Below are 27,890 nucleotides of genomic sequence, written 5' to 3'. Positions count from 1 at the left end.
GGGCACGTGCGTTCGCCAGACAGACAGAGAGAGACAGAGAGACAGAAAGCGAGAAATCACCCCCCAGGGGGAATGGCCACGCCGCAATCCCTTCTCCCCCATTCTCCTCTCGGGATCTCGGGCACGCACGCACACGCGCCCGGAGTGAGTTTAAGCCACCGGGTCCGGGACGTGAACTGCGGTCAACTACATGGGAGTCCAGCAACATAGCCATTATGCTAAGTGCTGGTCCCAAAAAATCATATTACTTTTAAAGAGGTTATGTTTCCTTACACAGCATGTACAAAACAATCAGCTATTCCAAGACTATTATCAATTAATAAGAAAAAAATTTTTTAATGTTTTGTGTTCATGGTCGATGAACATGTCACATTAGAATCCTGGGTTATTTATTAAAAATTGTGATTCTTGGGGACCAGCAGGTGGCATGATGGTTAAGATGCTGGACATTCCCATGTGGCCGACCATGGTTTGAGTCCTGGACTTGGTGGTTTGCTTTCTCACTTTCTGTGTGTGTGTGTGTGTGTGTGTGTGTGTGTGTGTGTCTGGACAAATTAAAATAAATGAATAAATGAATGAGTAAAATGAATAATTATATATTTTTTAAAAGTTGTGATTATTTCCATCTCTGAACAAAAAGAAAGCATTCATAAATCTTAATTTTAAGCAATGCTTTATTCACTTTAAATTTAATATAAAGAAACAAATCTACTAACTTACTAATTAATTTGTTAAACACTCTAGGTAATTATAACTGATATATATCATCATATGTATCTTACAGAAAAATTTTAAGTACATCAGTTGGGTAATATAAAAACGAATTTCATGGGGCCAGCGGGTGGCATGGTGGTTAAGGCACTAGATACTCCCATATGGCTGACCACGGTTCAAATCCCAGACCTGGTGGCTTGCTTTCTCACTTTCCCTATCTCTGTGTGTCTCTCCCTGGTAAAAAAAAAATAAAAAATAAAAAATAATCAATAAACTTAAATAAATAATTTTTTAAAAAGATAAAAATGAATTTCAGTAAATAGTTAATATTCTCTGAAATGCAAAAACCTGAATAACAAGTCTATATAATTAATGGAATACTTCATATCTATATAAATAAAATTAACTAGCCTACTTACATATGACTATTTATGATGAACCTCAAGGTAATCTTGCAGAATTCTTTAAAGTCACGTAACTATGCTTCTAAACAAGGAAGTTATCATGAACAAAATACTTTTCTGGCTTCCTAGTTACCAAAGTTCTCATTAGAGCAAAATATTTCATCATTTCCTCATGAAACTTACTAGCTTAAGTGCAGACTCAATGCTTTACAGAGTATTGCTATGGTTTCCTTCTTTTGAAATAAAAGCATGCAGAACTAACTGCAACAGCAAAAACAGCTGCACACAGATAAGTGTATGCAATGGACCAAATCTTGACCTGATAATAAAATTCTTCAGTAGTAAATAAAGGTATAAGTACTTTTAAAAACATAAAAGTGCCATGCGCAGCTCATGTACGTAATGCTGCTCAAAATATGCTATAATTAGACTACATTACAGGCACTCATAAACTCCGGATTTCAGGTAAAAGACAAGTACTGTTTTCCAGTGTTAGTATGTAGATACTATCTCCAAATTACTAATGATCTGGGCAACAATCTAAAGGAAAATCCCAGGGAGCCACAAAATTGTACTTTGGAAAAAGTGATTTCTTTTTATAGAACAAGAACCACATTCTATTAAAATTCTGAAGTTTACTTACTACTTTCTTTCATGAGTGAGTGAGAAACAAAGACAGAAAGACAGGCGCCCTCTATAGGATCCTGAAGCTGTGATCTGTCCCCCTACCTCAGCCAGCCGTGGATCACACCCATGCACATAACAGGAGTAGGGATTTCTAAATGTGTTCACCTCAGATCTGCGCAAACTAGCAGATTACATGAATTTTCGCAGAGTTCAATTAACTGTGTAACTGTGTAACTGTATGTCTCTAATATCTCTGCATGTTTTGGGTAGGCATAATTATAAAACGGGTATAATAATTGAGATACCTTAGAGCTGAAGAGTACCTATTATAGAAGAAAACTTTGTTTATACAATTTTATCTCCCAATTACAGCTCTACTAAATTTTGCTAAAAAAGCATTTGATTGGCTGTAGAGGGTTAATATAAAATAAGAAGCATTAATGAAAATAACTTAATGTAATACTTTGGCTGCTAAGTCAAAAATGACTTGTTTTTTTTTTTAAAAAAAAGATGGACATATACTGCCACACTGTGGTGAAAAAAATTAATTGCCAGTCTCAAAACTCAGGAGACACAGCTAACAAATATCTGCTTTGCTTTGCTTTTCTCTTTTCTTTTTTCTTTTCTCTTTTCGATTTTTACCATAGGACATGTACACTCACCAGAGAGAAATAGAGAGAGGGAGAGAGAGAGAGAAGTGAGAAATCACCCCAAGGGGAAGAGTCATGCCACAAACCCTTCTCCACACACTCTTGGTGTGTTTCTCGAGCCACCAGGTCGAGACTCAAACTCCAGAGTCATATGTGAGGTCCAGCACTAAAACCACCATGCAATGTGCTGGTCCTGTTTCTCTTAAGGAACCACTATGGCTTTTTCCCATTTTGGACCGCGTCGGGTCTGCTTGTTGGTCTCTGCAATCTGAAAGTTGACAACTTCTTTGCATCCGGGAGGCTGCTCCCAGCGACACTGCAATCGTCACCATGCCACAAAACGAATATATTGAATTACATCGTAAACGCTATGGATACCGTTTGGATTACCATGAGAAAAAGAGAAAGAAAGTCGGGAGGCTCATGAATGTTCAAAGAAGGCAAAAAAGATGATTGGTCTGAAGGCTAAGCTCTATCATAAACAGCGCCATGCTGAGAAAACACAAATGAAAAAGACTATCAAGATGCATGAAAAGAGGAACACCAAACAGAAGAATGATGAAAAGACTCCACAAGGAGCAATACTTGCCTATCTGTTGGACAGAGAAGGACAGCCCCGAGCTAAAGTACTTTCCAATATGATTAAACAAAAACGGAAAGAGAAAGCGGGAAAATGGGAAGTCCGTCTACCCAAAGTTCGAGCCCAGGGAGAAACAGATGTGTTAAAAGTTATTCGAACAGGAGAGAGAAAGAAGAAGGCATGGAAGAGGATGGTTATAAAAGTCTGCTTTGTTGGAGATGGCTTTACTAGAAAACCACCTAAATATGAAAGATTCATTAGGCCAATGGGCTTACGTTTCAAGAAGGCCCACGTAACACATCCTGAACTGAAAGCCACCTTTTGCCTGCCAATACTCGGTGTAAAGAAGAAGCCCTCATCCCCACTATATACAACTTTGGGTGTTATCACCAAAGGTACTGTCATTGAGGTGAATGTGAGTGAGCTGGGCCTTGTGGCACAAGGAGGCAAGGTTATTTGGGGGAAATATGCCCAAGTTACTAACAATCCTGAAAATGATGGATGTATAAATGCTATTTTGCTGGTTTGATAGCAGTTGCATACAAATAACTCCTTGTAATTTTGAAGATGATACACCATCTGGAAAACCATCACGACTGATGTTTCTGAATATAGCCAGTCTTAGATGTCTGCAGTCATCGAAAGATTATTTATTAAATAGTACAAAAACATTAAAGTGGCCTGATTTTACAAATAAGAAAAAAAAAAAAAGAAACCACTATGAAGTTGTCATTATGGCTCCATTTTTGAAACATCCGCATTTCTTTTTTTTTTGGAGAGGTTTTTGCTATAGGGCTTGTGCGCTACCCAGAAAGACAGAGACATAGAGACAGAAAGCGAGAAATCACCCCCCAGGGGGGATGGCCACACCACAATCCCTTCTCCTCCATTCTCCTCTCAGGATCTTGGGCACACATACACACGCACCCGGCGTGAGTTCAAGTCACTGGGTCCGGGACTCCAAACACGGTTGACAACATCGGAGTCCAGCAACATAGCCATTATACTAACTGCTGGTCCTGAAACATCTCCATTTCTTAGCTGCTGTCTTCTCTTTTAAGTCTCCATTAATACATTACTTGTTCTATGAAAAAGTAGTACCTTCCTGTATTTGTTCTGAGTTTATTTAACCTCTCTTAAGTCAATGTTTACCTTCTTTCTGCTATGACTTTATAAATTTCACTCACATTTTTACTTGGCCAGTAACGTATATTTGACACATTTTAATCACAGTAAACTAAGCACCCTATTTACCAGGTTTAGTTTCTACACACTGAACTTTATACTTAACTGGGCACTTAATTATTAATTGGTAAGAAGTACAAATAATCAAAGTTACATATAGTTTGAATAAGCTGCACATTTTACACAAGACCTGCTAATGTTTTTTCTTTTGCTTTTAGTATTTTCCTTCATTATGCCCAACATGTCATCACATACTGACATTATAAGCCAGTAAAAAATTACATATATATCCAATGAAGCTAAGGTCCTTCAGGAGCAGCACGGGGATCTCTACCTATACAGACTAAATGTTCTTTCTTCATTTGTATTTAAAACAAAAATTCAAGGTGATTCTGCTTCAGGTAAAACCTAAAGTAAGTGCCTATCTGATAATCCTCCTGTTAAGATCAACTATAAATTCTGGGAAAATATTAAAAAACTCAAGACCCAAAAGAATACTCAAATCAGGCAGATTCTGGAGAGGAGTCTATTTACATATGGAAGACAAAAACAGCACTCAGGCGAATTTCCTGTTTGCTATTTTTTAATGATTATTAGCCTGAGGGCAGGTCCATTCTTTGCCATGTTAGATCTATAAAGGTACAAAAAACCCTTGGTGTTCCTAGCTTGGAAAACCAGAAGACAGAGTTTGGGGAAACTGAAGCTGCTCTAAATTGAAGATGGAATTCCAAAGACAGACAGAAAGGAGAAATTCTGTGGGTAACTTCTGTCCTAATCTGTGGCTGTCCTCTCAACAACACATGTGTAGGAAAGACTCCAAGCAGCTCTAGGAAAGCCAAAAAAAATCTAAACTGAAATTTGAGCTGCTGCCCAAGAAACAAAGTATGTATTTTGAGTACAATGAAGTTCATTTCCTGCTAAAATAAAAACATCAGCACTGTCTAGAGGAATATAAAATGTAGAGTCTTTACAACATGAATATTCACATTGTTATCAAAATTTACTTTATAATTTTAATAAACAATTTAAAGTTACTCCATATCCAAAGAAATAAGAACACAGTGATCTATTCTTAAAAGAGAAGTTAAAAGAAACCAACTGTGAGGTGACCCAGATCTTGGAATTAGCAGACAAGGACTGTAAGTAGCTATTTAACTATTCTTGATATTATAAAGGAAAATACACTCATAATAAATAAATGAATAGGAAAATAAAGCCAAATACAAGTTTTAAAAGTGAAAAATCGCATGCCGCAGTATTTACCTAGAAGAAATAAAAACATGCCTACACAAAAACTCACATTCAAATGTTTGTAGGAGCTTTATTTATAAAGTCTCTAGCATGGAACACTCAAATGCTCATCAACTGGCACATGAATATACTCATACAATGGAATATTACTTGGCAATGAAAATGAAGAAACTACTAATACACAGGGTGAAAAAGGTCTAGTAATTTCTCATGACTGATGGATAAGTAGATGTTAGATAAGTGATTAGACTAATACAGTGAAAAGTTAATGGCAGAAATGACATGATAGCATTCTGGAACATTTGGTCAATGCGCTAATCAAGCTAATGATTAGTCTACTCTCCTATAAGTGAGTTATAAGTATGATAGCACACACTTTAACATTTAGAGTGTGACATGTGAAAATGAATGAGGTGTCATTAATACATATACATAATAAATAAGGGAGATCATTCAGGTACATCAAAACCTGGGAGCCACTGTAGTTGAAAGTTAAAAGTATTCGTTTCTTTTTACTTATGGCAGTTAAGAGATCTGTATATTTTAATCTATGTTTCCTGTTTTTTACCTAAATTTTCTAATGCTGTGATGTTAGAAATAAAGAGACTTAGGGGTTAGCAGGTGGCATAGTAGTTAAAAGTGCTGGACTCCCAGATGGTTGACTGTGCTTTGAATCCTGGAGCTGGCTTGCTTTCTTGCTTTCTCTCTCTCTCTCTCTCTCTGTCCTGTCCCTCTCTGGTTGAAATCAATCAATCAAAAAATAAAGTCAGATTAAAAAAAGAAGAAATAGAGACTTAAAATACTAAATAAGCTCTTACTAATACTTATATCTCATTTGAGTAAATACTCAACAATTTTCAGAGATGGCCAGTATTAGGATTTCAAAAGTAGTTAATTATAAAAATGAGTTACAATAGCAAAATGCTCAACCATGGATTAGAGATCAATATGGTAGACTTATCCTGTCAATTTTAAAATAATTACTTTCTTTTTTTATTTATATTTTTTAATTTCATTTTCTTTTATACATTCTATCACATTATTTAGCTTACAAGGTGAATATTTCAACAGGTAAACATTTCTCCTTAGTCCAACTGATAAAACTATAAAGTATCTTCAACAGATAATACATTTTTTTTGTCCCATTAATGTTTTGCCCCTCTATTTTTCTTCTAAATGTCCTTCCTCAGACCCTACTCTTTCACACACACTATATCTGGAATTTACATCCATTTACTGAGTTTCTGTATCCTTTAGTCAATCAGTTTCAGTCATAGAGGTGGACACTCAGTATATATTAAGTGGGGACATACAATGTCTCTCCTTCAGAGCCTGGCTTGCTTCACTCAGCAGTAAATCTTCCATATTCTTCCACTTTCTGTCAAAAGCCTGGGTTTTGCTGTTTATTTTTTAATAGCTGAATAGTATTCCATAGAGTATATGTGCCACAGTTTTTCTATCCATTCATCTGTTAAAATAACTACTTTCAATGTCACCTCTTTCCCACTACTCATGAAGAACTGTGACAGCATCCTCTAATCCCATTTTTTGATCACCAACTTTCTTTTATTCTTTATCACACATCTTGAGAAAATTCTTATAGAAAAGTTGGGGATTCTTCCCACTAGTGATCAAAACTATACAAACCTCTGTCAGCTGCTTCAATTGGCCTTTGTGTGTACTTAATTCTTCTGATAGGTCATTCTTCTTCACTTGTAGTTCACAGATCTCCTTCCTTAATGGATTTACTAGTTCATAGAACCGAATCTTGTAAAAAAAAAAAAAATCAAATAAACAGTCTAGAAATTCAAATTATAATAAAAATTTGCTAATTTGCAGTATACTCTCATTTATCATTAATAAAAGCAAGTATCCACGAAACTGAAGACAATTGTCAATTGATTCTAAACCCTTGGGCCAGGTAATCTGTAATTTCCCAGCTATGACAGTTCCTCTATCTCCTCTATACTCATACTCCATTTACTATTTACTCTTCATTTATTGCTACTCAGTCCACATTATATGCTTGTCAATTTTTCTGGACACATCAAGTGTTACGGAGTTTGCTCTTACTATTTCTTCTGCTAAAATTAAGTCATTCCTTGGGGCCAGTAGGTGGTGTGGTGGGTAAGGCACTGGTTTCTCACATGGCGAACCATGGTTTGAGTTCCCAGCCCAGCAGCTTGGAAATCATGCCAGGTATGTGTGCAGTCATTCTCATAATTTCAAGCAGAGAATGGAGAAAAAGGTACTGCAGTGTGGTCATTCCCCACTGGGAGTAATTCCTCACACACCACCCCCTATATCTCTCCAGCAAGTGCATACATCCTATGGCAAAACCCCCCCAAAAAATAAATTAAAAAAAAAAAATAAGTTCTTGCATATAAGTACACAGCTTATGCCTTGTCTCTTCCCAGGTCCCTCATCAAATGTCATCATACCAACTAATAAAATCTTCCCTGATTCCCTATGCCAATTTATATAACACTCCCACCTGACCACACTTCTGTTCCACAACTGTTCTTTCCTCCATGGCACTTGGATAAAGACATTCCATTGGGCGGTCAGAAAAGTCATGACATTATTTCTTCTGGGCAAAAAATGTGTCATTACTTTTCCGACAAACCAATACGTATTTAAGTTATTGTCTGTGCTGCTCTACCAATGTTAAGCTCCAGGAGAGCAGACATTTTTGTCTTTTTTTTTTTTTACTCCCCACATTTTATTGATTCACAAATGATTTTAATTTAAGTACTTTCAATAGCAAGTGGAGCAGACAGATACATATTGATGAACATATGTCTGACTTTTAGCATAAAACTCAGTGAATAGAATGAACATACTATCAAATACACCTGACCAGAGCTATGTAGCTTACTGCAGTCAAAGCAGTTTTAGCTTTAATAGATCAAAATAAAAAAATATTAAATTTGCTCAAGACTCAAAGTCAGGAAAAAGGTTAGGATTCAGTTCAAGCAGAAGTAGAGGAACCTATCAACTGCTCAAGAGAAGACAAAAATTCTTAAATCTGGAAAACAAAGCATAGAAGAAAATCAGTAGTGCCTTAGTCAAAAGTCATAAAATTCTATTTCACCAGTTCAGCCTCATGTAATTAATTTCTCTCTTGTTTAATTTGCAGTGTTACTGTCATCCAATCTTTCTATTTAAATTGTGGAAGTTGGGAACAGCAGTTGGCATAATGACTATGTCACTGAACTCCCATGTAGCCGACTGTGGTTCGAGTCCCGGACCCAGTGGCTTAAACTCACACCAGGCATGTGTGCGTGCATGCTCAAGATCCCGAGAGGAGAACAGAGGAGAAGGGACTGTGGAGTGGCCATCCCTCCTGGGGGATGATTTCTCACTTTCTCTGTCTCTCTCTCTCTCTGTCTTTTTGATGAGTGCACATGTCCTATAGCAAAAACCTCTCCATAATGAATGAATGAATGAGTGAACGAATAAATAAATAAATATTGGAAGTTAACATTCAATATATATATTTTTGGGGGGAGAGGTTTTTACTATAGGGCGCATGCGCTCGCCAGACAGGCAGAGAGACAGAAAGCGAGAAGTCACCCCCCAGGGGGGATGGCCACGCTGCAATCCCTTCTCCTCCATTCTCCTCTCGGTATCTTGGGCATGCATGCACATGCGCCCAGCGTTGAGTTTAAGCAACCGGGTCCGGGACTCGAACCGCGGTCGACTACGTGGGAGTCCAGCCACATAGCCATTACACTAACTGCTGGTCCCAACATTCAATATTATTATTGACCTTTCTGGACTTGTCCCTATCATTAAGTTGGCCATTCTCTGGTTGTTTTTTGTACTCTTATTTCTGTGTCTGACTTTAGTTTTCCTGGTATAGCGCTCCTTTCAGAACTCCTTGGAAAGATAGAGAGCTGGCCGGTGCTGGTAAATTCTTTCAGGTTTTGTTTATCTGGGAATGTTTTTGTCTTTTTTCCCATATTAAGGATAATCTTGCTGGGAATAGTATTGTTGGTTGAAATTGTTTTTCACTTAATACTTTGAATATATTTTCCCATTCTTTCCTTGCTTGTATTGTTTCCAGTGAGAGGCCTGACATTAGCCTAATGGGATATTCTTTGAAAGTTACTTGATGTTTCTCTCTTGCCCATTTTCGTATCTTGTCTCAGTGGTTTCAGTCAATCTAGCTATGATGTGCCCTGGAGAAGATCTTCTTGGGTTGATTCTATGTGGGGTCCTTTGTACTTCCTGGGTCTGATATTTGAACACCTTTCTAGGTTTGGGAAGTTTTTTCCAGGATTTCACGAATATGTTACCAATGCCCTTCCTAGTTTCTTCACCTTCTGGGATACCAATTATCTGGATGTTTCAGCATTTAAAGGTGTCTAGTGTTTCTTGTATATTATTCTCATTTTTTTGGGTTATTTTCTCAGTCTTTTTGGTGAATTTTTCTAGGTCAGTGGTTTTTTCTTCTACATCTGGGATTGATCTAATCTCTTCTACATCTTCTGTATGATCTAATCTCCTTTTAATACTTTCAAGGGAGGGTCTGACTTCCTGTATTATAGCCTTCATCTCTAACAGTTTCGTCTGATTCTTTGCTATGGTGTGTATGTTCTCTTTAGATCACCAAGAACTCCTTCACCTCCTGGAACTTGTTGGCTCTTTTCTATGGCATCTTCTGGAGTTTGTTGTCTCTCTTCTCTTTCATCTCTTTTAGCTTTGTCACTATCAATATCCTAAATTCTTTATCTGACATTTCAGAGTGCCTAAATATATGATAAGTACTCATATATGATAAAGAGATAAAAATTTATTTTTAATTTCTTATCTCAGGCTATTGGCAAAGTACTACTACAGTGTAAGGGATAATGGGAACGAATCAGCAGGGATCTTTCATATTACAATTTCTATTCAGTTCAGATCTATCTTGCCACTCTTAATTTTCTCAGGAGAATTTGCTTGACCGAACTGAGTAAAGTGTTACATCTGACGAGGTCCTATAGAGGATGACACAACAAACTAGGAGAGGGTAACTAGGGACCATGTACTGTACAGGCTTATCATTTGAAGCTCCTTAAACATCTGTCCTTATTGTAAAAGTACCAGATCTGATAAGAGATAAGTCTAGTTGGTCCTCAACACAATAGATATGCATATAATCAATTAGCTAGGATACTATGATCTGTGAAAACAAAAGCTATATATAAATATAATAAGACATTAACAAACCAGAAAACAAAAGTATGTATAATTGCCACCAGTGGGCTATTTTACATACACTGTGGACAAGGCCTTAATGACAGCACTTGAGATACTTGTTTTAGACAGCATTCTCTGAACAGGAAAACTAGATTTAGCTATTTAAATAGAAAGCTGGACATAAAAAGTAAATTTCTTTTCTTCTTCTTTTTTTTATAAACTTTACCAGAGGGTGCATGCACTCCCTAGGGACAGAATGGGAGAGGGAGAGGGAAAGTGAGAACACACTCCCCATGAAAAATGGTCATGCCACAGTCCTGTCTTTTTCATTTCTCTATCATGTCAGGATTTTGGACATGCACACACACAGACAAGTGTGAGACCATTGTCATAGATTAATCCTATGGATTAATGGATCTGTGTAACCAACACTGCCAACAAGATCTTGTGCTAGTTTAGTATCACAAGACTCTCCTGCTTCCTATCTCTCTGTAATCATACCAACTCTATTCTCTATCTCTAACCACCTTCTAACAACAAATCTGCTGTTCACTATAATTTTTCATTTCAAAAATGTTAAAAACCACAAATTTATGATAAAATAATTTATTACTTGGAATAGATAATCATTCATTTCAGAATCCTATTTGCTGCTAGACATTAGAGATGAATAATCAAGATCCTTTAAAACTTGGTGATATGGAGACCAGCAGGTGGCGTGGTGGCTAAGGTGTTGGACACTCCCACATGGCCGACCACGGTTTGAGTCCTGGACCTGTGGCTTTCCTTCTCACTTTCCCTCTCTCTCTCTCTGGTCAAATTAAAATAAATGAATGAATAAATAAAATTAAATAAATAATTCTTAAAAGAAAAAATTTGATAATATGAACACCACTCACCACTTCAAAGCCATGAAATAATTTACCAGTTTCGTACTTCAAAAATAATACCTACTACATAAAAGAAAATTATAGTCTTAAAAAAAATATATATATATGTGTGTGTGTGTGTGTGTGTGTGTGTGTGTGTGATACAAAACACTTACAGATACATATTCTGGAATGGACAGCTGCTCTTCAGGAAAAGCTTTTAGTTTCATATACTGCTCTTCTGTTAGCTCAAAGTCACGCAGATTTCGGCGAACGTCTCCAGCTTTCTCCCTTAGCTGAAGATTTGTCTCTTCTAGTTGCTTCTGTCTCAATAAAATAGTTTCCATTTCTTGTTTCATTAGTTCTTGATATTTTCTACATTAGGAGAGAATTTATGACATGCTTTAAAGAAATATGAGTTTTAATTTTCTCAAATTTCCTTATTTACAGTAACATAAAATAAAGAAATGAAAAGCCCAATAGTATTTTTGGCTCTAGCTAAATGCTTACTTACTTAACCATAACCTAACAATTCCACAATAATTATTAAAATGTGTAGCCACACAAATGATTTTTTATTATTATTTTAGAGATTATTGCCTTAGAGCCTATGCTCTTGCTGAACAGAGAGAGGGACAGATACAGTGAGAGGGAAAGTAAGAAATCATCCCTGAGGGGAAATGGCCACACTGCAATCCCTTCTCCATTCTCTTCCTGGGATCTTGGGCACTTATGCACATGCGCCCAGCATGATTTTCCAGTCACCAGTCCTGGGCTCAAACCACAGTTGGACATGTGGGAGTCCAGTGACATAACCATATGCCATCTGCTGGTCCCAGCTACATAAATTATTAAAGGAAGAACTGATTGCTGGAGACATGGAGAGAAAACATGAGGAAGCACTACCCCTGGGGAAAGGTCACACCTGAATCCTTTCTCCATGTCTCTCTGCCTTTCAAGATTTTGAGTATGCACACATGCACTTGGAGGTGTTCTTCAGGCTGCTGAGTCCAGGACTCTAATCATGCATGGCTGACTATGTGGGATCCAACCACCTTAACTACTAGGTCATGGGTTGATCCATTATTTCCAAAGAATAATTTCAAAAATTCAAATTATAGAATTACATATTTCCTCTGCCTAAGTTTTAAGTCTTACATCTACTATACATCTACTTTGGACTCTATTTATTAAAAGTAATATTTTTCATTTCTTTTTCATCCTGGCACTTCAAAATGACAACATTGCCAAATAACCTGAATTTACTCTTAACTCTCAAAGAATATATGTAGCATGCTGTTTTTGGTCACTTTCCTCAAAATTTTGAGCACAAAGAACATTCTGGGGACCAGCAGACGACGTAACAGTTATGTTCCTGGACTCCCACATAGTCAACCGTGGTTCAAATACCAGACCTGGGGGTTTAAAACTCACACTGGGTATTTGTGCACGCATGCCCAAAATCATGAGAGGAGAATGAAGAAGGGACTGCAGTGTGGCCATCCCCCCTGGAGAATGACTTCTTACTTTCTGTCTCTCTGTGTTTCTGGTGAGCGCATGTGCCCCATAGCAAAAAATCTCTCTTAAGACAAAAAGGGGGAGGGGCATTCTGATTTTTCCCCTTTCTACTATATCATTTTCATCAACTGACAAATATGCTGTTATTTCCCATATCTCAAAACAAATGGACAACCAAAACACGAGAGACCCTATTTCACTGCCCCTTTTGCTTGCTCCTGCATGAAACCCTCTACTAACTCTCTCTGATTCCTTTCCTGTCAAATGCACGCTATACAAGTTTTCACCCAATCTACTGACATCCTAAGGTCACCAAATAACATGTAAATTTCTAGTGACCAATTCTTAATTCTTTGCATACACAACTTAATGTTCGCATTCAACACAACTGATCTTACCTTCCTTGATACACTTTCTCTTTACCTCACTTCCAAGACATCACATTCCCTTCATTTCTATTCTGTTTTAATACACTGCCATCTTAGTCTCTCTCCTCTGTCATAATGTTTGGAGTACTTGGTCTTGACTATATTTATTCCCTTTGGGAATTCATCTAGCTTATGACTTAAATACTATCTGTATCCTAATGATGTCCAGATTTGTACTTTCAGATCAGACTTCTCATATATCTCTACATGGTTTTCTAATAAGACTGTTCTACTGAACATGTCCCAAATTAACCTCCTGTTTGCTCATAAACTTATTCCACTGTGGTTTCTCCAAATTGACCGTTAACTCTTAGGTTTTTATTCAGGCCAAAAGTGTTGGTATAACCTTTGATTCCTCTTTTTCACTTAAATCCTAAAACGAATCCATCAGGATAACCTATCAGCTCTAACTTCAAAATATATTCAGAATCCACCCACTGTTACCACTGTCAGCATTAAAAGCATTACTGTGATAACCTCTTATCTGCCCTCTCAGCAGCGTCATTTAAACTGATAAATGTCTAGAAAATTGGAGTGGAAGCCTTAGTATTGAATATAGTGTTTCTCAAAGTACTGGCTTTGGCACTGGCATCACCTAAGAACAAATATAAATTCTGAGGATCCCACACCAAACAAACATCTCTAAGGACATAATCCAGTAATCTTTTTCACTAAGCATTCCAGATGTTTCTGATGCATGCTAAAGTTGAAATCCACTGACCTAATGTGACAATAGCTAATAATTGGATAGGTCACTTTAAAAATATAAGTGAAATCTTACAAAGATAAAAGATAACTACACATTTACTTCTAACTAAAACATAGACAAAAATATTCATTCGCCACACCTTTTATATAGGGTCCAGATTTTTTGTATACAGAGTTATGCTCTGCCTTTTTTGTAAATCATTATTAATGATTTCTGAATTCAGTTTCTCTCTCTCTCTCTTTTTTTTTGTTTTGGAGAGGTTTTTGCTATAGGGTGCATGCGATCGCCAGACAGACAGAGAGAGACATAGAGACAGGAAGCGAGAAATCACCCCCCAGGGGGGATGGTCACGCCACAATCCCTTCTCCTCCATTCTCCTCTCGGGACCTTGGGCATGCACGCACACGCGCCTGACATGAGTTTAAGCCACCAGGTCCAGGACTTGAACCGCGGTAGACTACGTGGGAGTCCATCGACATAGCCATTACGCTAATTGCTGGTCCTTGAATTCAGTTTCTCTTAACGGCAGGAGATTTTTATTTATTTTTTTTAGAGATTTTTGCTTTAGGGCGCATGTACTCGCCATAGAGGCAGAAAGTGAGAAGTGACCCACCAGCGTGGATGGCTATGCCACAACCCGTTTCCCTTCAGTCTCCTTTCGGAATTTTGGGCAGGCACGCATATGCATCTGGCATAAGTTTTAAGCTACTGGGTCCAGGACTTGAATCAGGGTTTACTATGTGGAAGTCGGGCATTGTAACCATTACACTGTCTGGTGGTCTCAATGACAAGAGATCTTAAAAGTTATTCTGGTAGAAATATGAAAAGATAACTTCTACAGATTTGTTTAATTTTTGGCCCTAATCTTTAAACCTGTCTTCTTACACTTAGTTTGATTTTTTTAGTCGATCACTTTTATTAAATCTTTCTGAAGAACTCATTATAGGTTTTTTGGGGGGAGAGATTTTTGCTGTAGGGCACATGTGTTTGCCAGAGAAAAATAGAGAGACAGAAAACAAGAAATCATCCCCCAGGGGGGATGGCCACACTCCATTTTCCTCCTGGAATCTTCAGTATGCATACACATATGCCCAGCATGAGTTTCAAGCCACCAGGTCTGGGACTTGAACTGAGGTCAGCCATGCAGGATTACAGTGACGGAACTGGTATGCCATTTGCTGGTCCTGTCATTATAGTTTTTATAGAAACATAGCTTGGTCCCACGGCTTGGTGATTAAAGGAACCAGATCCCACACGGGCTCCATGTCATTTGAATTCTAGCCTTGTTGGCTTTAAAAACAGAGGAAAGCAACTGTGGCACCACCTCCCCAACCCTACCCGCTGTGAGACACTTTCTCTTTCTTTCTCTTTGTCTTGGTCAACACATGGACCCTCTGACAGAAAAAAGAAACAAAATATCTTTTTGTACTCATATTTCATTGTTTGTATAATTTTTAGTTAAATAAAGTACAATAAATACAATTGGCATAAATATATTTGAGAGAAAACAACAGACTCCTGCAAACACCCTACAGGGCTGAAGAAAGTATGCAGGCAGAAAAGGTCCTTCCAGCCAGAAAAGTCTAACAGGCCATGAGACTCGATCAGAATGTTTTACAGAATAAATTTTAAAAAAGGTCAATCTTGACAGTACTTTAAACAGTGGTCAGTTTAGAGAGCTTCCTTTATTGTTTATGGTTCATTTACATTGGCCAATGTTTGTTGAATGAAGGTTGAATTTTGACTTTTTGTCTGCTGTGTATTGTATCAACACATTCTTTTCGAGTTCTGATGTGAAAATTATTATCATAGCTGACTTAAAGTTTCTCTACTTTAGTTTATAAAACCATGCATGAACAGGTAAAGAAACCACTGTTTTCTTGTTTGTTTTTGTTTTTGTTTTTTTCTCCCCCAGGTTTTTGCCATTAGGTACATGTGGTCACCAAAGAGGAAGAAAAAATAAGAAATCACTTCAACAGGGGGATGGCCATATGGCAATCCCTTCTCCTCCATCCTCCTCTCAGGATTTTAGGCATGCTCATACACACGGCTGGGTGATTTTCAAGCTACCAGTTCCAATACTCAAACCATGGTTAGCTGTGTGGGAATTCGGAGTCTTAACCACCATGCCATTTTTGACCCAAAGTAGCTACTTTTAATTCCTAAATATAATAGATACTAGGTGCTTTTTGTAAACTTTTCTCACCTGGCATCCTTCTGTTGAAAAGTCAATTGGCTGTCTAATCTCAATGTAAGTACCTGTTTCTGGTGTAGTGCATCATTAAGTTTCTCCTCCAATTCTTCAATCTTAATAAAGAGAAAAAGGAATGTTCAATTTTCAAATGTATCAATGTAAACACATACATATGTATCACTTAAAAAGGAGATATGTATACATCACTTAAAAAGGTTATTCGTAAAGCCACAAATGGAAAACAATATGGAGGTTTCTGAAAAACTTACAAATAGAACTACCCTACCCTAGTAATCCCATTCCTTGTTATTCACCCAAAGGACAGAAAAATAATCAATCAGAAAGACACTTGCATATCCATGTTAACAGCAGCATTATTCGCAGTTACTAAGACATTTCCAGAATCAACCTAAGTGCCCAAGAACTTATAACTGGATTAAAAAGTGGGGAACATATATACTATGAATATTACTCAGCCACAGTGAACAATAAAACCCATCAGTTTATACAAAGTGGATGAATACAGAAGTTTCAATGCTAAGTGAAGTAAGCCAGACTATGAAAGACAAAAAAGGGTATCCCTCCTCAATATATACCAAATGTCTACACTCTATGCCAGAAATTCGAAGATATAATAGTAAGGATGACAAAGGTCGGCATCAGATAATGGCAGCCAAAGATGTCATTTAGACTGCAACCACCATGAGAGATTTTGAGCCAGAACCACTCAGAGAGGCTGCATCAAAATTTCAGACATACACAGGTTGTAAGGCAGAAAACGTTTATCACTAAAGTCCTCTGATCGAGGGATAATTTATTGCTCCGCAATAGGTGATTTGTCCAGAGATTAGGAAGAGGGGACTAAAGAATTTGTTAAGCCTTATAAACTGCAGTCTGTTCATACTACTGTTTGAACCTGCCTCATAATTGGATTTCTGCCAGGCTTTCATCAAGATTATTTTTCCTTCTTAACCCACTTTCACTAACAAGCTTACTGTCAACTGAGATTTCATGCTGGTGCCTTGTCCAGGTAATTATTTCCAGGTCAGACCCCTGCATCTGCACTCCAGATCCACCTATCTGACTATTATACATCTTCAATTGACTACCAAATGTGTGATGCTACAAACACCTAAAACAAAATAATCAGCCTCATTTAATCCTGCATTTCCTGCATCTCCCTAGCCTCCAAAGCAAAAAATAGTATTTGATATGCTTAGTTCTTCTTCACTGCTTATTCTGATAAGACGCTACTTTTTTTGCTGAGTTTACTTCATAACTAGCTGTCAAAACAGCATCTTCGATACCCACAGATAAGATATCTTTTAGACCCCTATCATCTCTTACCTGGACTAATACAGTAGTTTCTCTGTTGGTTTCCCTGTCGACAGTTTTGCCCAACTTACAACACCATCTTCATTGACCTAACTTTTAAGATACTCTACAAAAATTTATTCCCTCAGTTTTAAGTCCTTTCGAGGATTCTGTTTTTAGAATAAACTCTGAATTTTGTGGCATAAACTCTGAATTTTGTGTCAAAGGCTTGATCTGGCCTATGAAGAAAGTTTCTTTCGTTACTAGCTTAAAAGAAAACTATTCCAGTCAAAATAAATGCTGGCATTTCCCAAATTTGTTGTGTTCTCTTAAAGCTCTATGTACTGGGATTTTGTTCTTAGTATATTTAGAAAATTCTCTCTCTTTCCCTTTCAACCCAGGCATTTCTTTTTTTCCTCTCTTATTGCCAGAGGGTACATACACTCAACAGAGAAAGAGGGAAAAGAGAGAAAGCACCCCCTATGTGGCATGTTCACACCAGAATTCCTTTCCTCTAGTTCTCCTTCTCATACGATCTTGGGCATACACATGCAAGCACCCGATGTTTTCCAAGCTACAGAGATGGAGATTTGAGTTGTGTGGCTGGCCACATGGGATTGAGCTCCCAATCTACAGCACTTAACCACTGTTCTACAGGGCTGGCCTTCAATATCGGCAATTCTTGTTTATTCTAAAACAGATCAATTTAACAACCAATTAATTTCTAATATAATCCAAGTGAATCCTTCTTGCAAAATTTCTCCCTTTACTGATTCATTCTTACCATTAAGCAAATGTGTTTCATTTCTCACTAGGAAAATAAGACAGTACATCCTTGATCACACCACTCCCTCTGCTCACCTTCAGAACAAAACTTGGTCCCACACTAGTCCAGCAAAACCACTCTTGTCAAAGTCCACAGCACACAGTCCAATGGTTATTTCTGTATATTCATCTTGACAACATGATTTGACAGAGCCAGTCACTTCATTTTCTTTGGCTTCCATATTTTCTTGGTGGTTTTCCTCATCTCCTAACTCACTGGAAACCCCTTTAAGTTCCTTAGATTCCTTTGCTGAATTCTTTAATAATTTCTAATTATTAGACTGCCTCTAGACTTGGTTTATGGCCTTCTGTTTTCTTGAGGTAACATCATCTAATTCTATGGCTTTAAGCCCATCTATATCCTGATGTATATTTCACATGTGGTCATACACCCTGTTCTGCACGCTAATTGACAATTCCATTTACGATTTTATGAGCAATCTAAAATTTAACACGTTCAGAACAGAACTTATTTTACCTCCTGGATCAGAGTTTTCTCAGTCTTCCATTTCTCAATGACTCCAGTTGAAGCCAAAAACTTGTAGTCTGAGTTAACAGCTTAATAACTCTCTTTTGTTTCTGCTTTATCTGTTGTTAGCTTATTATTTCATTGCTGTTTTGAATAAAATCAGGGTACATAACTTCAACTGTCTAAATTCTGCCGGTAAGTCTTGCATTTATGTCAATCTGTGGTAAGGGTTCCATGATGATGGACCAAACTACCTCAGGTTCTGCTTCTGTACAGTTCAGGAACTAAGAATGGGTTTTACTTCTATTTTTTTTCTTTTTTATAAGAACTGAATCTATTTTTATTCTTTTACCTTTCATTATTTTAAATCTTTGAGGGGTACACATCACATGGATTCTATGTTCAACAGCCTTAGTAGGAAGGTTGCTTCAGAATATGGATCAAGTCATGCCACTGTTTCCATGGGAATGAGTGATCTTCCCCCAGATTACTCTGGTTTTATTTGGTTTTCCACCAGAAGTCACTGTGTTGTTTTTTGCTTTGTACATGTAAGCAGACATCTTGCCTAAACAGAATTCCATTTTAACTCAGGCATAAATATCTTCGATTTTAAGAAGACCTGTGTGCTCCCTTTGATTCCACAGACCCTGCTTCTAGCCAACAAAATGGCCTTGGACCACAGCCTTCCATACATGGTTGCCTTTTAGAAATCCTGTTCCCAGCAGGCCTCGGTTATTTGTCCCCAGAGTTCACCAGTGGGATCTTCACTTAGGTATTACAACTTTTAAAGGTTATTTTTTTCTGTAAACTTTTAACTTAATTATTTTTTTTTTCTTTCAGAGGTTTTTTTGCCTTAGGTCATGTGTACTCACCAAGGACAGACAGAAAGACAGACACGGTAAGAAGGAAAGTGAGAAATCACCCCCCTGGGGGATGGCCATGTCACAGTCCCTTCTCCTCGTGGGCTCTTGGGCACCTATGGATGCTCCCAGTGTGATTTTTCAAGCCGCTAGGTCTGGGACTTGAACCACAGTTGACCATGTGGGAGTACAGCAATGTAACTACTACGCCATCTGCTGGTCCCTACTTTTTATACATTCAACTGCTGTATATTATTTTAGCTTGCAATACTGAATTTTCCCAGCATGAACAGACTGTATATTAATCCAATTACAGGTAGTATCATACATGCTATCATCAACAGATCATTTTCTATTTTTATATCCCTTAAATGTTTTGCTTCTTTCTTTTTCCCCTAGATTCCTTTGCTTAATTAATGTCTTAAATCAACAAAAGATACAAAATAATCACAGTCCTCAAATTTACTATTTTTCACATTGAAAATATTGTTACTGCTAGAAAAGAAACATTTTTTCAGGGTTACAACTTTTCAACTAAATTCTAAATTTAATCCCTTAACTCTGAAAAGCTGTGAAGATAACGTTCTTATTTCCCAGATAATAAGGGACCCAGGATCTTTAATGAGAAGTCAACAAAAAAGAGTTTTGGGCAATTAAAAATGGACAGGTGAGATGTGAAGAGAGGACGGAATAAAGAAATCGAGTTAGCAAGGGGAAAGCAGGCAACAATGGATAGGAATGAAAATGTGAAACTAGAATATGAAATTTTCATCTTTGTAGCCCTAATGCTCAATGCATCGCAAGCTTTGAAGAATGAATGGCTGGTTAGAAATATTCGTTGGTCGATTCCAGACTCATACTTTCTCACATCGTAACAGCTCTGAAATTGAAACACGTCATATGATCTATGGTACACAACAGTTCCATCAGCAGTTTTTAACCTTAGTGCAACATGGAAGGGTTGGTCTTATGAGAGAGGTGCCTTAGCTTCAATGAATTCTGCAATATGATTATTTCTTCAAATACTAGTCAGCACAGATGTTACTCCTAATGCGTCTCCAAGCAGAACACTCCTAGTACTTATACAATAGGCAAAAATACCTGGATGTGTAGAATGGGTCAACTATTCTGAAGAGAAATTGCAGTACTTTTAGTAAATCTAATGTATAATTATTTGCTAAAGAAATGTTTACAGAAATCAAAGAGAAATCTCTAAAGGCAGCTAATGCTTCCTGGTGGTTGGAAGCCTCTGGAGGTGACCAGCAGTCTATCACTGTGTGAGTGGCTAGTTTTGTCTATGTAGACTGAGAATCATGGGAGATCTGGAAGCAAAGGACTAGATGTACACAAAGTAACACATGATTTTTTTTTAAAATAATGCTGAGTAGTGAAAAAAGATACGATCTAAAGCAACCCACTTAATTTACATGTATGTAAAGTAAATCTACTCTCAAGAACACAGGTAAACAGAAAGATAAACATTAAAATGGTAACATAAATAAAGGAAAAAAGGACTAGTTAGTGGTGTGTTGGTTAAGGTGTCTAAATACCACATAGCTGTGTTCACGGTGGCTTGAGAAACACACCAGATGCACATATGTGTGCATGTCCAAAATCCTGAAAGAATGGAAAAGGGACAGCAATGTGGCCATCACCCCTGCAAGGTGATTTCTCACTTTTCCTCTCTCTGGCAAGTGCACAGATCATTTAGCAAAATTAAAAGAAAAAAAAAAATGGGGAGGAAGAATCTGAGCTATGAGAATAAAAAGGATAAATGTACTTAAGAGAGACCTTTTGGGGAGTAGTGATTATTTTTGCATCATAAAATCAGGAATATGCCTAAATTCAATCTTCTACATTTGTAGCCCAACTATAAAACCACAACAAAATTATACCAAGTACCATGGGAGTACAAAAATAAAATTGTGCCGGGGATCAGCAGTTAGCGTAATGGCTATGTCGCTGGACTCCCATATAGTCGACCACAGTTTGAGTCCAGGACCCGGTGGCTTAAACTCACGCCGGGCACATGTGCGTGCGTGCCCAAGATCCGAGAGGAGAATGGAAGAGAAGGGACTGCGGTGTAGCCATCCTCGCTGGGGGGTAATTTCTCGCTTTCTGTCTCTCTGTCTCTGTTTGTCTGGCGAGTGCATGTGCCCTATAGCAAAAACCTCTCAAAAATAAATAAATAAAATAAATAAATAAAATTGTGCTGAGTAAGTACAGCTATAAATGAACAATAAATGTGTTTTTATTGTAATGATAAGTAAATCATAACTATTAATACTTATTATATATCAAGGATCTAAGAATTTACATACATATATTGATTAATTTAAAGCTCTCAACAATTCTATAAAATAAATACTACTATTATTTTACAGAAAATCAGAGGAAAAAAGTTAAGGAATTTTCCTAAGGTAACTCAAAGCTGGAATTCCAACCCAAACCGTTTATACCTAGAACTAAGCTCTAATCTGTTACAGAGTCTCTCATGAATTAGCAAACATTTGTATAATGTGAAACTTACAGTTTAAAAAAAGGGAAGCCCCATAAACAAGTGCAATGAAAGCTGAACATAAATAATAAAACAAATAGCCATGGGCCTGCTAGGTGGTGTGGTAGTTAAGGTGGATGGATCCCAAATGGCCAAATGGGCAATTTGAGTCCCAGATCTGCTGGCTTGAAACACATGGGGTTCATGTGCTTGTATGAGCCTAAAATCCCACGGAGAGTATGGAAAAGAAGAGACTGTGATGTGGTCAATTCCTGGGGGGTGCTTTCTCTCTCTCTAGGGGTGCTTCCTGTCTTTAGTGAACCCATGTACCCTATAGCAAACAAAAACAAAAACCCATTAAAAAAAAGCAGCCAAGCAAAATGTACTATGGATGTGGTATATTGTTGATACTTAATCAAATATTTGTTGACTGTATAGATGGATTAATGAATATGAGATTACCCCAGGCTTGTTCAATGAGTTGAATCAAAGGTTTTAAGAAGTGGAGATATAAGAGCCAGTAACACTGTAGGAGTACACTTGAAGAAAAGCAACGTGAGTAAAACCAGGGATAGAATAAGCACTGGATGCACTGATAAACTACCAGGTGATGTAGTCTGGGGAGCTAACTACAGAGGCTATCTAAAAGGAAGTGACTGGAGAGTTAGCTGGGTAGAGCCTGGGCTTTAGAATTCCTAGGTCTGGAACCTACCTGGCTCTATCACTTCCAGATGAATGGCCTTGGGTATGCTATTAAGGCCACCCTAGAGCCTTGTTTCATCAAGAGAGAAATTAGGTCAAATCATTCATTTAAGTAGTAGCTGAGGGGCCAGCAGATGGCGTAGTAGTTACGCTGCTGGACTCCCACATGGCTGACTACGGTTCAAGTCCTGGGCCTAGTGGCTTGAAAATCATGCTAGGCACATGTGTGTGCGTGCCCAAGATCCCAGGAGGAGAAAGGAGTGCAGCATGGCCATCCTCCTTGGGGGGGTTATTTCTCACTTTCCCTCACTTTTTTTTTCTCTCTTCTTCCCACAAGTGCATGTGCCCTATGGCAAAAAAACTCTTGGGGGGAAAAAAAAAGTCAAGAAAGGAAATAGCTGAGCACTTACTACGTGCCAGACTATTTAAGTCCTGGGGATAAAACATCAAGTATGATGACTTCCCTTTCCTCACAGATTTCACAGTCTATTAAGTGAGCCAAATGTCAGTTGGATAGTCCTAGGACACATACATAAGGCACAGAAAATAAAGGGGTGAAAAAAAAGGTGAGGATACTATTTTAGTAGATGAAAACCAAGACTAATATTTATTCTATGCTAATTGTTTGTATTCCTCAAAATTCATATATTAAAACCTAGTATTAGCAGATGAAGCTTTTGGGAAATAATTAGAATATAAGGGTGAAGCTCTCAGTATTAGGGCTCTTATAAAACAGACCCCAGGGAACCAGCAGTTAGCGTAATGGCTATGTCGCTGGACTCCCACATAGTCGATCGCGGTTTGCGTCCCGGACCAGGTGGCTTGAAACTCACGCCGGGCGTGTGTGCATGCGTGCCCAAGATCCCGAGAGGAGAATGGAGGAGAAGGGATTGCGGCGTGACCATCCCCCCTGGGGGGTGATTTCTCACTTTCTGTCTCTATGTCTCTCTCTGTCTGTCTGGCGAGCGCATGCACCCTATAGTGAAAATCTCTCCAAAAAAATAAAACAAAAAAACAAACAAACAAAAAAAACAGACCCCAGAAAGTGAGTTCACTCTTCTGCCCTATATGGACATTGTAAGAAATATGAAACCTGAGAAAGGGCCCTCACCAGAACCTGACCATATTGGTATCTTAGACTACCTAGTGCTATGCAAAATAAATATCTGCCGCCAGGCCGGCCCCATAGCCTAGTGGTTAAGAGAACCAGAACCCACATGGCCAACCATGGTTTGAATCCTGACCCTGGCAGGTTAAAAAACATGTCAGGCTTATGTGTGTACATGCCTGAAATTCCAAGCAGATGGAGAAAAGAAAATGGACATCTGCATAACCTTACCATGCCACTGAGGGGGTGCTTTCTCTCTCTCTCTCTAATTCTCTCTCTCTCTCACTGGCTCTCTGAGGAAAACATCTACTCTGGGCAATTAAAAAATAAAAAAAGATAAATAAAAAGTATAGGGCAGGCTCTGTGCCCTCATGGTTTAGGCAGCCAGATCCCACATGGCTGACCCTGAGGTGCAAGTCCCAGACTTAGTGGCTTGAGCATGTCACCATCTCAGGCATGTGTGTATGCTTGCTCAAAATCTGGAAGGAAGGAAGAGACAAAGAATTGTAGTTTGACCATTCCTCATAGTGAGTAGTGGGTGCTTTTTCCCCCCCCCCCCCAGTGCATGCCCTTTCTGGCAAAAATTAAAAACTAACTAAATATATTTCTTTTGTTTATGAGGTACCTTATCTATGGTATTTTATTATTTCAGCCTAAGTAGACTAAGACACAAAGTAACAACTACTAGTCTAGCTTACTCTATTCATTGACTTAAGGTCACCAGTCAGAAAAGTCTCTTCCTCACCCCAAAATACCTGCATCTCAATGATTTGTTACATGGCTTAAGTGAGACAACACACACAAAGCTCCTAGAATGGTTTCTGGCATAGCACAAACACTCAATAAATGTTAGCTATTAATATTTTTAAAAACTTACCTACACTAGTTCTTTATTTTATCGAGATGGAAGTTTTAGACATTTTCTTATTTTCCCAGAGTCATGGTTAAGGAATTTTTCTAATGAAGTATGTGAGTATACACAGGTGCTGAAGTAGGAGACTACTTAATAAAAAGAGAAGGGGTAACTGAACAAAATGGTGAGGCAGGAAATGAGACCAATAGCAAAGATGGAGAGTTTACTAATGGAAAGAAAAGATTTTCTCAAAGACAGGATTACTAAGAACAAACGACGTCTTCTCTTTTGAAATTACTGTAAATTTCTTATAGCTAGTGACAACTCTACTAAGTCTTACATAAAACAACTGTGAAAACCACACAGGCAGAGAAACAAGGACTAGGATATTTCTTCTTACTGGTATGGCAAACACCACTTGCTAAAGACTATTGCACCTGAATTTTTACATCTTACAATGACACAGTAACCATCAACTAGGAAGTCAGACACAGGAACTAGGAAATAGAAAGGTACCAAAGAAACCAAATCTCCAAGGCTGAGGACAATACAGAATCAGTAATGTATTTATGACCTCAATTCTCCCTATCAAACTAGTTATGTCAGAGTTAGTTCTCAGTGAAGCAGAAAACAACTTGGCTAGAAATTAGACCTAAGAAACTACACCCCACAGATGCTAGATTTTTTAAAAAGTAATTGAATCAATTCCAAAGGTAATTGATTCCTGCTCACCTTTACATCATTCTATCTTTCAATAATCAAATTTTTCAAAGGCCATACTAGAGAAGAAATATTAAGGTATAATTTCCAATTCACTGTGTGTGTGTGTGTGTGTGTGTGTGTGCGCGTGTGTATGACATATAATTATTTACAGTTTGAAGACGACAAAGGATACAGACGACAAAGTTATATCTGATCTTACCTTTGTAAGATAATCCACTTTCAAATTGTCGATCATCATATTTTTCTGCGATAGCTCTATTTTCAATAACTGAATATTATGAAGTAGTTCCTTCCGTTCAATCAGCTGCCTGGTGATTTTGACTTTACCCTCCCGCTCTTCTGATGAAGAAATATCATCTGTAGGAACTGTTGTTTCTAAACTAATATCTTCAGACTCCAGAGAACTGGAAATGTTCACTTTTTTTGACTCCTTTGAAATTTTTCGAGACATTTTTATTATTATGGGTTGGTTTTCTTCTCTATTTCAGTCTTCTGTAAGTTAAAAAAAAAATAATCTAAATGTACCGAAACATTAGTTACAGAAAACCTACAGTACATTAAAGAGATGCTTTAAAAATTTCCTAAATTAGAATGTTTGGAGGACCCCAAATCTCAGACAGATTATTATAATAAATTACTATACAAATGACACATATACTCATTAATTCCTACTATAAATAACCCTTTCATAAACAATGATAATAGTAAACCCAGTTCCTGGGGGGAGGAATCACAATCGGGAGGAAATGAAATGTACAAAATAAGTGATGAAAGCCTACTAGTACCCAAGAATGTCACTAATAATAAGATTAGAAAAATCATGTTTGAGTTGGTCAGGGGAAGGTTATACAGAGAAAATATGTGGAATCTGGAAGGATTTGGACAAGTGCATTAAAAAAAAGTGAGCTTGTGTAGGTTTTATGGTTGGTACAGACAGGGATGAAGTGTGAAACAATAGCAGATCAAAGTGGTAATCCTGCAGGAGCCAAGTCTTCGTGATTTTGAATAGTAACTCCTCTCGCCCCTCAAACGCACACACAAATACACATACCCTTATAGATCAAGGTTGTGAAGGATCTTAAGTGTCAAAATAGGTTCGAATTTTATTCTACAGGCAATGAAGCATCCCTTAAGATTTTTTAAGTAGTAAACAGTGAGACAAAAACATGCTTATAGACCAGTTAATAGAAGGGAAACGAGGGTAAAAGAGAAAAACTCAAGTTGAGAACCTCTTAACCTTTCACAAGAATTTTTTCAACTTCCCTGTATTAACACTGCATGTGTTCATTTATGGTACGGTCTCCTATTTCGATGTTTCTAAACGGAAGATCACGAGGGTTGTTTGGAAGAAAAACAGAACAGGAAGAGTGGCCTCCCTCCTCCTTTTTAAAGGGAACAGGGTGAGAAAAGGTGGAATAAAAAACAAAATCCTCTCGTAGATTACAAAGGATCGCGCGCCGGTACGTTCAACTGGAAGAGTGATTCCCAAACAAAGCAGCATCGGACGACCCTCTGCCCCGCGTGGGAAAGAAAGGAGACAGCCGCAAGCTACCTCGAATGCTTCAATAATTCCACATCGAAAGCTGACCCAGCCTCTGCTGCAGACACTTCGAGGTGCCGAAGGCGTCTCCAGTCTGTAGCTCAGGTTGCAGGACCTCCACTAGAGATCTTGGGGCCAAGACGGTTGGGACTCGTAACCAAGACAACCTCCCGGGCGCTCGGAGGAAGAGAGTAGAAACAACAGCGGGTACTTGCCCACGCTGCCGGAACCTCAGCCCGCAGCTATCTCTTCTGAGGCGCGGGAACCAGGGCATGCTGGGAACTGTAGTCCAGAGGCAAGCCCCGCCCAGGGTACGGGCGGAAATGGCTTCGCGCTCCTCCCCCCTTGGCTCTCGCCCAATCCTCGCGACGGTCAGAGAGCCAATCAACAGAAGTCTTCTGCGTTTTCCCGCGAGAAAGAGTCTCTACCATCCTGGATTGGGAAGAGGCGAACGTCCGGGTGAGGTAGAGCTGTGCGACAGAGTTCCTCGCTTTACGCTTCTCACCGGAAGAACGCTACCGTGTTGGAATTCAGAGGCGCGAAGCAAGATGCTGAAGTCCAAGACGTTCTTAAAAAAGACCCGGGCGGGAGGTGTGATGAAGATAGTGCGCGAGCACTACCTGCGAGATGACATCGGCTGCGGGGCGCCCGGGTGCGCGGCTTGCGGCGGGGCGCACGAGGGG

At 38.3% G+C, this 27,890-nt stretch overlaps 2 protein-coding genes across 2 annotated transcripts in view; one reads left to right on the top strand and one right to left on the bottom strand.

Moving 5' to 3' along the window:
- PIBF1 (progesterone immunomodulatory binding factor 1) overlaps positions 1-27,478 on the bottom strand; it is a gene marked incomplete at its 3' end in the record, with an annotated part of 46,407 nt that extends 18,929 nt beyond the window's left edge. Inside the window, 5 exon segments of the mRNA XM_006158998.3 lie at positions 7,059-7,178; positions 11,644-11,842; positions 16,329-16,429; positions 25,867-26,159; positions 27,220-27,478. Of these exon segments, the coding sequence (XP_006159060.3) occupies positions 7,059-7,178; positions 11,644-11,842; positions 16,329-16,429; positions 25,867-26,118 (672 nt within the window).
- Positions 27,479-27,648: 170 nt separating this feature from the next.
- The window catches only part of DIS3 (DIS3 exosome endoribonuclease and 3'-5' exoribonuclease), a gene marked incomplete in the record, with an annotated part of 23,744 nt that continues 23,502 nt past the window's right edge, over positions 27,649-27,890 (top strand). Inside the window, 1 exon segment of the mRNA XM_027775958.1 lies at positions 27,649-27,890. Coding sequence (XP_027631759.1) covers positions 27,756-27,890 — 135 coding nt within the window.

Source organism: Tupaia chinensis, unplaced genomic scaffold (assembly GCF_000334495.1).
Source record: "Tupaia chinensis unplaced genomic scaffold, TupChi_1.0 Scaffold000620_1, whole genome shotgun sequence".
Classification (NCBI taxonomy): domain Eukaryota; kingdom Metazoa; phylum Chordata; class Mammalia; order Scandentia; family Tupaiidae; genus Tupaia; species Tupaia belangeri.
Note: the sequence above shows the minus strand (reverse complement) of the source record. Positions and strands in the feature narration are given on the sequence as shown.